General features: G+C 36.9%; 1 protein-coding gene across 2 annotated transcripts in view; it reads left to right on the forward strand.

Moving 5' to 3' along the window:
• The window catches only part of LOC143880273 (protein PIN-LIKES 6-like), a 49,836-nt gene extending 38,170 nt beyond the window's left edge, over positions 1 to 11,666 (forward strand). Inside the window, exons 9-12 of one of the 2 annotated variants that reach the window (XM_077383117.1) lie at positions 7,736 to 7,788; positions 8,539 to 8,733; positions 9,492 to 9,624; positions 11,243 to 11,666. In XM_077383117.1, coding sequence (XP_077239232.1) covers positions 7,736 to 7,788; positions 8,539 to 8,733; positions 9,492 to 9,613 — 370 coding nt within the window. In that variant the 3' untranslated portion in view covers positions 9,614 to 9,624; positions 11,243 to 11,666. Of the gene's footprint in view, positions 1 to 7,735; positions 7,789 to 8,538; positions 8,734 to 9,491; positions 9,822 to 11,242 lie in introns of those variants that run through there. The other variant, XM_077383116.1, reaches the window with a different exon arrangement.
• The last annotated feature ends 1,321 nt before the right edge of the window (positions 11,667 to 12,987 follow it).

Raw genomic sequence — 12,987 nt, forward strand, 5'->3', positions numbered from 1 at the left:
ATGAAAAGCAAAAGAGAAAGAAGAGGAAGAGGAAGAGTAAGATTGAGAAACTACTAATTTTCTAATTATAAACTATGAAGAACCCCTTTTAATAAAAATGACAAAATCATAAATAGAAACTACTAATTTGGACTAGGACTCGTTAATATAGCATATTCCAATTAGGAAGCATGTATCCAACTTTATTTTCAAACTAAAGTAATTAGTAATTAATTAAAACACTGTGGGAAGGGAGGGGGGTGCGAAGGAAAAAAGGAAAATGTCTTTAGTGAAATGGAAGTTTTCAAACCATTGAAGTTGGGAGGTTTGGGAATTAGAAGATTGAAGGAGGTTAACATGGCTCTTCTAGCAAAGCGGCTGTGGCAATTTGGTGATGGAAGTCATCTTTTGTTGGTCTGGTTAATTGCAGATAAATATGGAGTAGCTTATGGAAATTGGGGGTCTGAAGATGAGTTTAAGAAAAGAGAGGTGACGGTGTGGAGAGGTATCTTAAATCTTAGGTTAAAGTTCAATAATGGGATTCGATTCAGTGTGTACTCAGGGAAAGAATTAGATTCTGGCATGATAACTGGTGTGGCGAAATTGTGGTTAAAGACTTGTATTCTGATCTCTTCTTGATTGCTATTAACAGAGAGGCTTAGGTTTCAGATTATATGGTGCGTGAGGATAACGGTTTCGCTTGGAATTTTAACTTTCGCAGAATTTTTTTCGATTGGGAATTTGAGAGGTTAGCTCAGCTTCTGGAAGTTCTTGATTTGCAGTACATAAGTTATTCGGGGGCAGACAAAAGGGTTTCGATTTGGTGCACTTCGGCGGAGTTCAATGTCAAGTCATTCTATCTGCAGCTTACTTCTTGCATGGGATCTTTGCAGGGGGCCAAAGTTTGGAGCATCCCTGCTCCCCCAGGGTTTGTGCTTTTGGTTGGATGGTGATTCTCGATAAGATTCTAACGGTTGATCATCTTAGAAGTCGAAATATGTTGATAGTGGATCATTGTGCATTATGTATTGAGGAGGGGGAGACGGTAGACCACTTCCTATTTCCTTGCAAGTTTGCTCGTGTCATGTGGAGCAAGACTCTTCAAAGATTTGGAGTGGATTGGATTTCCCTGCCAAGTTGGTGGACTTGATTAGCTGTTGGGATTTCTCCCCTTGGCGTAAGGTAAGATATTATGGAAATTATCTATGCTGGCTACGATTTGGTCTCTCTGGAAGGAGAGAAACACAAGATTTTTCAAGGGTGTGAAAAAAGGTCCTGAATTCATTTCCACGTTGGTTCACGCTTTTACTATCTCGTGGGCTAGAGTCCTCCCTGAATTTAGATTCATATCGGCACACGATCTTTGGCATGGTTGGAGGTAGGTGTGTTATGTTCTGTACGTGAAAAGTCTGGTGGTCCTCAATGGAGTCCCTCCTCCTCCGGGGTGCCTTAAGCTTTACTTTGATGGTTCTAGTTTAGGCAACCTCGGTCCGTTGGGGATTGGTGGTCTTCTTAGAGACAAGCTAGGCACTACGATTTGGGCCTTCTCTGGTCCGATAGGGGTGGCGGATTCTAATGAGGCGGAGATCAGAGCGGCATTACAGGGTATAAGGTTTGCTGAGTCTCTTGACTTGGCAAAGGTGGTAATCATGGAGGGTGATTCGCTTAATGTAATTGGATGGCTTATGGGCAATAAGCTTACTCCTTGGAGATTTGCCAGATGGATTGATGAGATTAGGAATCGGATGGGAGAGTTGGAAGTAGGCTTCAAGCAGGTCAAAAGGTCTGCGAACGCCGAGGCAGATAAGCTTGCGAAAGCTGGAGTGGGGAGTCAAGAGCTTGAGCTTTTTGATTTTCTTCCCCCATAACGGTCATGATTGAATGCTTTTTATTTTTTCTTTTTTTCACTTCTTCTTGGTTGACCTAAGCGGTCGGCCTTGTATATTGTTCCTTCTATTCTATTTATGATACTAGTTGCAGACCCGTGCGTTGCACGGGAATGGAAAACAAAGAAAAACAATGATCTTCTTTCACGGCTCCTGTTAAAATCCCACTTTTTAACCCCAATTCTATAGAAGAACCTTAATTGCTAAAGCCCAATTATAGAAAAGAACACTAATTCTTCAAAAGAACCCTAAATACTAATTGCTAATGCTTCAAAACTCACCTCAGTTCTTTAGTTTCTTCATTTGAACTGATCAATATTCAAGGAAAAGAAAACCCAAATCACTAAAACTTAGAAAGACGTTTTCACATAAAATCTGAAAGGTAAAGAGATGTGATGGAATTTAAAAGAGAAACTTACATAATACCTAAAAGCCATACCTGTGTATTTTATTTCCCACGGCCGACATTATCGTGACGTTATTGTGTGATCTAAATCTTACATTTGTTGGGCACTCTGATGTAGATAGATTGTGACCATAAATTTTCTTCATGGGATGATCCTCTGGACTGTCGATCTGTTGGGCCAATCAAAGTACTCTAAAAATTAGAGCAATCAAACTTTCCTAACCATTCAACCAATAGACTTGTTTCCATTGAATGTGGCTCTTTGGCCAATTATGTTTTTAATTAAACGATTGAATAGCAATAATTGGAAATGTAGACAGCCAATAAAAGATTTCGTACCATGATACATACTTAGTAAAGTCAATCCTATAAACGGTTCAGATCATCTTATCTAACTCTTGATGATCAGTGAAAAAAGGACACGCTTGTTATTAAACGGACACATGTTTATTGTTAGCATGTCCTTTTTATATCTTCCTGCCACTGCTCAAGTCCTTGCTTTAAATCTGGAGAGGCCAGGGAGTTCGACTTCAATGCAAACGGAGCAAGAGATCGCTCTACAACTCTTTTCTTCCTTTCTGATATTATAAGATGCTATGATTGTATCTTTATTCCTGAAATTTTGGTTTTTCTTTAAATGGCAAAACTACCCCTCACATGCTATTTTGCATATTTTGAAAACCGTATGGTTTTAATTGTCTTGAAAATCGAGACAATCAAGGAATCCCTGCTTAAAATTTGCGTTTCATTGGGTAGTGAGGAGAGAGAGCTCTTGTTAGAACAATCCCTGCTGTTTTGATTCCAACCATGGAACATGCCTCTATGTTTTTGGTTTAAGTCTAATCCCTTGCTATTTTATTTTAAATCTGATTCAATGTGTATTTCCAAATCCAAGAAAAAGAAAGAAAACATTAGCATAAAACACATATTCACATACGCAAAAAATCCAAAAAAAAACTGATCCGGAATGTTTCCTGGCAACAAACCTCTCCATAGCTAATTTGTAAATCCAATAAATCTGAGTCAAAAGAAAAGGAGAGTTAAAAAAGGATCAGAGTCCATCAAAATAAATGACAACATTTTAATAAAAATGCAAAGGTAAAAAAAAGATCAAAATATGTGAAATTTTGTGACCATCAACATTTGACAGACGCGGAATAATTGAAAAAATTGCTGGGCTCTATTTATGGGTCATGCCCTTTAAATCTCTTGTTTTAGACTATCCTAAGCATACAATTTGTGGATCCTTAGCCGGTAATGTCGATCTTTGTTGCCTTTTAATTTTCTAACCATCCATCTAAAGTGAAAAATCAGAGTGTTAGGGCCATGGATTGTCCATTTGTGACCATTTCATGCATGCTCAACATTGCTGTCAGACAGAAAGGACACATTAAATGGCTACAAATACATTAGCAGGAAAAAAATTCAGGATGAAAATAGATTCCTGTACACATTCCTTATAACCTGGTTATTTGTGAAAATTCAGTATAATGATTTTTGGATTCAACATCTACTGCTACAGGATGAAAATGGTTTCATGTAATCCCACCACGGTCAATATATTTACATTCATCCGATCAAGGATAGAGAGCGCAAAACAATCTGTGGAGACCCACACCTCTAGATATTCTAGACAATTTCAGAACTTATGCCAATGAAATGAAAAGATATGAAAGTATTTCTTTTACAAAAGAAAGCAAATATGATTATAGTAAAAAATACCCAGCAGCAAGTAATGTGTTGACACGGTCTTTTAAACATAGAACTTGCACCTCGAACATCTCTTTGATCTATAGCTTTTAGCAAGCTTCATCACTATTAGAACATCTCTTCCTTTCTAGTTTTCATATTTATGAAATTGCTCACAAAAGTCATTGGCAATTCAAGCACTCCAATCGTGTTATAACTTCCCCTCCATCATCAACCAAAAGTGCTGAACTGTCTTTGAAATTACTAAAATTTCTTGTGGTGGAAGAGCCATCCTCTCACAAACCGTATTTTTCCATCTATGAAATGCTTCAACTCCAACAATATGTCAACAGAATTCGGGTCACAACCACCCTCGATAGCCCATATAAGGACATACAACCATTGTGTGTTTTTGCAACTCACTGTAGCAACAACAGTTATAGAAGCATGAGAAACAAACTTACCATAGAAGTGAAATCATATTTCTCTTTTAATTAAAAAGAACACATCTCTGTCCTTTGCCGCCATCGCATATTGAATCGTTTTGGAAAGGAATCCCTCAACGGATATGGAATCGTTATATAAACCCATTTTCTGCCGTTTTCTTTTTCCCGATTTTCCTCAAGATTTGTTGCCTTATTTTCTACCGAATATTTTGGGAGAGGAAGGGGTATGCGATGTGGGTACCAAACCTTACGCCATCTAGGAAATTTAGATAGATTAGATGGGAATATGAAACGTATGCCGAGAGAGAGAGAGAGAGAGAGAGAGAGAGAGAGAGAGAGAGAGAGAGGGTTTTATGGGATTTAACTGCTAAATTAAAGGAATAGGGATAGTTTTTGGGGTTTAACTACTAAATTAATGGGCTATTAAAAGTCATTATTTTTTAAAATACGTTTTGAATCTAAAAAGGAGGAAAATGGGTATAGAAGCATGAAACGAAAGGAGAAAATTGAAAGTTTCTCAATACACAGGTTATAGGATGACTGACATGTGGCACCACCATAGCTACCACATTCAGCTTTATATATATATATATATATAGAGAGAGAGGAAAGTGTTGGTGAGCTTAAGCTCACCAAACTTATGGTGCGCTTAAGCTCCCCAATCACATGGGTCCCACATTTTCTATGGTGATCCAAACCATTCATTTGCAAGGCCTTATCATAGATAGGATGTGTACCAAAAATCAGCTCCATAGGATCATCCTAACCCCTCCATTTGTGGAGGGCAAAAATGGGCAGATTTGTGGACAAACAATGTCTGTCCATTTTGACCTCCACAAATGGATGGGTTAGGATGATCCTATGGAGCTGATTTTTGGTACACACCCCATCTATGCAAGGGCCTTTCAAATGAATGCTTTGGATCATCCTAACAAAGTAGGCCCCCATGTGATTGGGCGCTTAAGCTCACCAACACTTTCCTCATATATATATATATATATATATATATATATATATATATATATATATATATATATATATATATATATATTACCATTCAAAAAAATTAATTAAAACTCCTACAAAACAAATCCAAACCATGTTAAATTACTATGTTGGTCCCCTAGCTACAAAAACTTGAACTAAAGAAAAAGTCCTCTATTTTGATTATTTGACTAAGTTCTAACTTGTCAAATTACAACTTTGCCCCTTTTTTCCCTCACGTCTTTCGTTTTTATGATCTATTGTTGGGGGTACCTTGTGGCATGGTTTTAAATTTCGGTTTCGGCCCCGACCGAAACAAAATTTACATGAAGTCGTTTCTTTACAAGATTTCGGCAAAATTTCAGTTATTTCACCGAAATTTTGGTTGAAATTTCGTTTTTAGATTTTAAATAGATCCACCGAAATTTTTAAAAAGTCCACTGAAATTTATGAAATATTCACTGAAATAGCCAAAATTTCCACTGAAATCGCCGAAATTTACACCGAAATTTTAGACATTTTGGTCAAATTTTTTAAAAAAAAAACGAAATAATAATCATATTTTTACATGATTTCGACCCGAAACCGAAACGTTTCGGTTTCTGTGGTGACCGAAACCAAAATTTAAAACCTTGCCTAGTGGACCCCACTTGATCTTGAAGGTGCTAGATGATGGTCCACATTAAATGAACAATAGGGTTATTAAGGGGGTGTCTAGAGGGACGATAATATTTAGCATCAATTCTTTTTGTGATGGCTTAATGGGCTGCTGGTCTTCGCATCTTTTGTGGCATCTTGGTTTTCTCCATTCATAGATCCGTAGAGGATATGAGATTGAGCTATCCTTGAGAGAAGCACTCAGCTCCTAGATGGTGTCCTCGCCCCATCCCCACCACACACACACACCAGCTTTCTAAAGTTGAACTTTGATTATTCAAGTCTTGGAAATCGTGTTCAGAGGTGTTTTTGTTTTTTTGTTTTTTTGGGATGCAATTAGGGGTCATTCCATAACCTTCCAACATGTTTAGTGTTAAGCCAGTTGCGAGGTGGATCAGCTTCTATGCTTCGACATCAGAGAGGGGTACTTGAGACATTTGATCATCTTCCTCCTTGAGGGCCCTTGTCTTGTTGTTTTGTTGTTCTTCTTTTCCTATTTTGTATCTGTCTTTGTTCTCTTTCCTTTGGATTGGTGTAGCTTGACCATCTCAGTCATGGAGTTCATGCTCCTTTTAATAATTTTTCTCCATTAAAAGAAGGGATTTGCTAGGGACCATCGCAGAAGACACTTCACGGATCGTCTGTTGCATGGGAGAGCAGCCACATAGGCTCACTTTTCAACAGATTTTGTATTTATTCATGAGGTGGCTGCTCTCTGGTGCAACAGACTGTCCGCGAAATGCCATCTGCAATGGTCCCTAGCAAATCCCAAAGAAGAATTCATAAAGCACATCTAGACAAATAACATACATTAAAATTTTAAAGTTAGCATAGAACTGATACCAAAATACATAAAAATATAAGAACACGCTTTACCCCTTTTGGGCATGTTGACGAGTGTCAAATGTGAGTCATTAATGGTATTTTTAATAAAATGGAATATCCTTATTGTGTATGTGTATATGGATATACCAATGATTAACTCTGTTCTTGGGAACTTATCTGAGAGTGAATGTCATGTATTGGAAAAAAGTTGGGTAAATAATAATACTAATGATGACGACAATGATGATGATGATAAAAATGATGGTGATGGTGTTGGTTATGATGATGATGATAGTAATCATGACGATAACAACAAGAACAACAACACCAATTGACAAGGTAGAAGAATAACTAAGCTTTCCCACAAAAGCTAATTTGACATGTTTCTAACATTTGCAACATGTGCATTAAGCATTCAATTTTTATTATTTTTTTTCTTCAAGATGGAGCGCTTTTTAGATAGCCACTGGTTTTTTTAATGGAACTAATGATAGGCTCTCTATTTCACTGTTACTGTGTTGCAATCTTTGATTTTTTATCTGGTGTTTGCTTGACCAAAATAGTGCTGATTGTAGAACAATGCCTTTAGCTAGGATAATTTTCTTAAATTTCCATGCTTTTTTATGGAGCTATCTAATTCAGACTTCTTTATTCAGACCCTTATGTAGCTAATGAACTTCAAAAGTATTTGCCTGCATTTCAAAGCATATGAAAGACAGTATGCTTTTCTGCAATTACATGAAACACTGGATGTTCTTATTATACCTGTTTATTCATCAAACGACTATATATTTTTTTGTTGGTTTAATCTTATCTTGAATTTTATGGTTTAAATGGTCATTAAACAATGGTGTGTTACTCAGGGAAGCTATGATACCATGCATTTTACTGGCTTTGGGTGGCAATCTTGTCGATGGTAAGTCCTGATATTCTCCAACTACGTTTCTAAAACATCGAAGTTGAGGCTTTTCTTTTATTTCTTAAAAATCTAAAGTTTATTTCTTTACATAGTAAATCATGCAAATTTATTAAGGTCAACTTGGTTGGATTTTGCGTACATCCATAGGTGTTAGTCCCGCCCTAAAATGGGGTGGTGATACCCTACGTCATCAAAAGAAAAAAAAACTTGGTTAGAGTTTGTATTGTTCTAATCATGGTCAAATCATACATGGTATCCTGAGAGACCAAAAATATTGTGATTATTCGTGATCAGACATTAAAATTTTTGAAAAATCCTAGTTTCTTCATTGCACAACAAATTGGTTGTTTTACTCCAAACATAATATATGAATGTTTTTGCTGATACTGTGGCATTTAGGGTCACAATACATTCTGGTAAATTAATTGTGCATCAGTATTTTGATTTACTTTAATTATTCATAATTGCTGGTGATTAAACGATTATTATTATTTGCGAAGGATTTTTCTTGATCTTGATCTCTTTAGCATAATATCTTTATGGGGATTTTAACTATCAGTTAAATAATATGAATTATCTTTTGTTTTCTTTTTTTTTTTTTTTTTTTGGCATTACCTTTAAGGTCCATATGTAACAAATTGGCAGGCAGAGGTCACCATATATTAAATTGAACTGATATTTTTATTTGTTCTATAGTAACCGACATTAATTGATAATTTGTCCATTATTTTCCTTGGTTACCTATAGGGCCGGGATCAGGAAGTGCAAAGCTTGGATTTCGAACTACAGCTGCTATTATATTTGGACGGTTGATCTTGGTTCCTCCAGCAGGGCTTGCCATTGTTACTTTGGCCGATAAGCTAGGTTTCCTTCCGGAAGGCAACAAGATGTTTCGATTTGTCCTCCTCCTTCAGCATACGATGCCCACATCTGTCCTATCTGGTAATACGCGGTCTGTCTTTTCATGTACATCAAGTTATGATTTGGATTTTTCTAATAAAAAATTACGTGAAGTTTGCTTTTTCGAAATTTTTTGGATTGCTGTGTTTTTAGATGTTCACAAAATTATGGATGCAGACGTTGTCTAGAGAAACCCTCCATGTATTTTGTGTTTAGTCATTCTCTTCATGTGTTGACTTACAGATACAGATGTCTAGAAAAACCCTCCATGTATTTGTACCGGGTAACTTTAGGGATCTTTTTAAGGATATTTTGGTCGACTGCTCTATGCATACCTCATCTATCTCTGCAACACCTTACCCCAACCATGATAATAACACACACACGCGCGGGCATGTGAACATATGCAGATACATAACTAACAAATCTTTCTACAAAAAGCCTAATCCAAATCATGGACACTCTGTACTTTGTAGTTCTGATGAGTTGTCACTTCGAGAATGAATGAATTTTTTTTTTCTTTTTTTCTTCGATAATATAAATTCGACCACTTCAGCCGTCATTTCAAATGGTGGCTACATATTTACAACTTCACCTATCAGCATTCTGATCATTTAAAATAAGGATCTTCTGTCAACATGTTTTCTGTAATTATGTTGACTTCTATATTGTGATTCAAGTTAGCACCACTTGCCTCATCTTGTTAGATTTATGTTAGTATCTTATATATGTTCTTTTCATTCATAATGATAGTATAGAAGGTAAAGCAATGTAATTATTGTATTGTAACTTGGTTGTAGGTGCTGTTGCCAACTTAAGAGGGTGTGGAAGTGAATCAGCTGCCATTTTGTTTTGGGTTCACATCTTTGCAATCTTCTCCATGGCCGGATGGATTGTTCTCTATCTCTCAATACTCTTTTGAAGCAACACACGGTACTGGCGTCAACCTTTTTTCAATGAGTATTATTGTTAAAATCTATTATAAGTGAACAAATTGTCTCCAAAAACTATAGAAATGTGATGGCATATTGCACATCCCTTGGTTTTTCAGGCATTTCAGTTTTTCAGAGAAATGCCCTTTGTTTAAAAGAAATGGAAAAGAAAATGCTTTGTGGGTGCTTCGTTTGGCTTATCTTGTGATTACGAAACTGTTCCTGTGATTATGAAACTGTTTATAGAAAACAATACTAAAATGTTTTTATTAAATTTTGGAAACCTCTTTCTTTAATTTAGGAAATTCATTTCTTGAATTTTGGAAAATTTCCAGGAACATTTATCAAGCAGCATTAATGTCGTGCAACTTTTGACTTATAAAAGGCTCTAAAAATTATGTTATTTTTCATCATTGCAATTGAAATATAATGAATAGTATATTCAACATTTCATTCCCATAAACTACCCTATACCACAATGCTTAAAGAACAAAAGCAATCTTGTTGGTGCTTGATATTTTCAAAATAAAAAGGATTTTGGAAAATAGTTTTTAAATAAAAAGTTGTTTGTTTTGGAAAAAAAAGGACCCTTTCAAAAGGTGAAGAGGAGTTGTGGGACGAGAGGATTTTTTAGTCTCATGTTGGAAAGTGAGAGTTGGAGATGGGTTAATAAATTTTCTCCCACTTCTCTCTCCTGTTTTTGTAGTAGATGTGGGTTTTCTCAAATGGACAGGTGCGCAATTTGGGGGTGCAGGGTTCTAGTGGTGGTTTTTGGCGCACTATGCATCGTCGTGAGAAATGCTTAAATTTTTCCAGATTCGATCTTAGCCATTGATCAAGATCAAAGTGATCCGATGGTGATCCTGATCCGGTACGATCAAGGCCATAGGATTGCGCTCGAACGTTGCAATGGCTAGTTCTTGATCTGGTCTGATCTGGAGCGTCAGATTGTCTAGATCGGTTGGAGGCCGATTGGGTGCGATCTGGATCATCAGATTGCAGCAGTCAAGTGCCAATATGGTGAGATTAGAACCGTATGTTAGGGATCAGTCGTGGTCCAATGGTTACGGGAATGGTTACGGGGGAGGACGAAGGTTTTACACAACCCAAGAGTCATTCTAGGACCAATATGGGCCGTACAATCGTGATCTAGGGCAATCTAACGGCCAGATAAGCAGCCCATTGTGATAAGGTGCCATAAAGGAGTGCTTTTCAAATAGAAGTCCCTGTTTGAATTGCAAGAAGACAAAAAATCTGATGGAAAAATTATATTTGGAAATTTTTTTTTCTTTCCATGATTTAGAAGGAAATAATGTAATTTTGATTAATTTAGAGGGATATTAACAAAAATTGAACGCCCCTCTAAGAAAAAATTTAGTAGGGTTGGCTCAAGTTGATCTTTTTCATGCGTTAAAAAAAATTGAGCCATTTCAAAAAAAAAGTACGGAATTTTTGAAATATTTTTCCTTCCCTAACTTTTCGAAGAAATTCATGCAATCCAAACTGATTTGTGGACTATTACGGTATAAGTAGATTTCTCTTGTAATGTAAGAGATCCGAAGCTCCCCCTCTCTAATCCCTCTTATTGTTTTCTGTTTGCCACTATCTTATGGAACCAGATTTCTCTAAGACTTCCAAAATCCGAAGGTGTTTAGGGATTGCTTCCGCTTGTCCAAAGCGTCATCAATCATCAAATAGGATTTGCTTGTTAGGCTTTATTATATCTTGGAGGTGAACCTGCGGATCTCCGTTGCACGTCACTCGATTGGAAGGGGTGAATATCGTCTTAAGGAAAGCAACAAACTGTAATGGGCCTTGAAGCAATCATCGCTCCAGATTTTTAATCACCAACTTTTCACCAACAGTTGGTTTTTAAATCTAATCAGAATTGCACTATACAATTCATGCATTTATTAAGAAAACATTTTATTTTGATAAATTTGATTAGTTGTTCTGCACTTTGATTCAAGTTCTTTTAATATGATTTTCAATGTAGTTTGAAAAATATTGAAAGCCCTTGGCTACCAAAATTAAACAGTATGATAAACTGTGACTTGATTTTCAATGGAGTTTGAAGAATATTGAAAGCCCAGGGCGTCCAAAATTGAAGAGGTTGATAATTGTGACCAACACCGTTATAGATGCATGTGAAGGAAAATTTTCTTTCGGGTTAATTACTTACAAAGTTATATAGATACTTATAACAAATGTTGCACACTGAATCGTTAATGGACATTGATGGTCTGATGGACCATCTGAATCCAAACTTAAATGGACACATTACTAGGATTTGTAGACACAATTTGGATCCTTATCACCGTATTCAAAATTATTTCCAATTGGATCCAAACAACTAATAAAACCCAACAGGCTGATCCTAAATCTGATTTTGTGTACTATTTTACAAGAGCACTCCAAATTGTTTAAAATTTCTGTATTATTTAGGGCTATTTTAGTAAATATACTCCATAGGCATTTTTTTCGGACCATTCAAGTATCATGTCATTCATCACTCTCAAATATTGAGTCGCCCTCTTCTCTTCCTTCTCTAAACATTTGACTCTTAAGTCCTTAACCGAGCTCTATCGCTGCTGCAGCTTGCCCTCGACAATGATGAAGGATACGATTTGAAATGATGACTGAAATAAATTGCGACTAGACATGAAAAGTAAGATCCGAAGAACACTTCAAGTTCACCAAATAATGGGTCCTCTCATTTTTTTTGCTATTACCCATCATTTTGTGGTCATGGATCTTCTCTCTACTTCATGATCTAAGTGCTGTGTCAAATTTGCAGTGGTACTCTCCTCTTTGCTTGCCTTATCTCATATGCAAGACCAGGGTGCAACTTCAAGAAACTATCATAAAAGTTTGGATAAATCGTCATCATCCTTTTTCATAGTACTGATATGTAAGGCCACCTTGCCCATTCTCTTCCTCATTTCAAAGTCTCTGTTGTTAGGGCAAAAAACCAACTTCCAATGTAGCACTGCCACATGGCACCAAGCTGGTCAACAAGCCCAAACGACTATAAAGGGAACAGAGGGTACAGAGGTCATTTCCCACCTCCGGCAAGGGCGCCAAGGTGGTTAACTGACTTTTAAATAACGCCCCAACTGGCACCTCAAATCAAGGCGAAGGACGACCTCGTTGGAAACTCGCCCAATCAATAGACTCCACAGAAGGCAAGTCCCGGTAACTGCCTCTGGCTCTCCCCGAGTTTATAAAAGAGAACCCTTGGCCAAGGTACACATCTTCTTCGACCCCAAAACCTCATTGCATTTGCTGCCTCTTGTGTGGCCAAAATCATCAGTGCCTTTGCTTGGCTCACGAATTTAACCACATCAACTGCCAGGAACCGTTC

This window comes from Tasmannia lanceolata, unplaced genomic scaffold (genome assembly GCF_043159265.1).
Source record: "Tasmannia lanceolata isolate RefF3 unplaced genomic scaffold, GAP_Taslan_0.1 ptg000006l, whole genome shotgun sequence".
Taxonomy (NCBI): domain Eukaryota; kingdom Viridiplantae; phylum Streptophyta; class Magnoliopsida; order Canellales; family Winteraceae; genus Tasmannia; species Tasmannia lanceolata.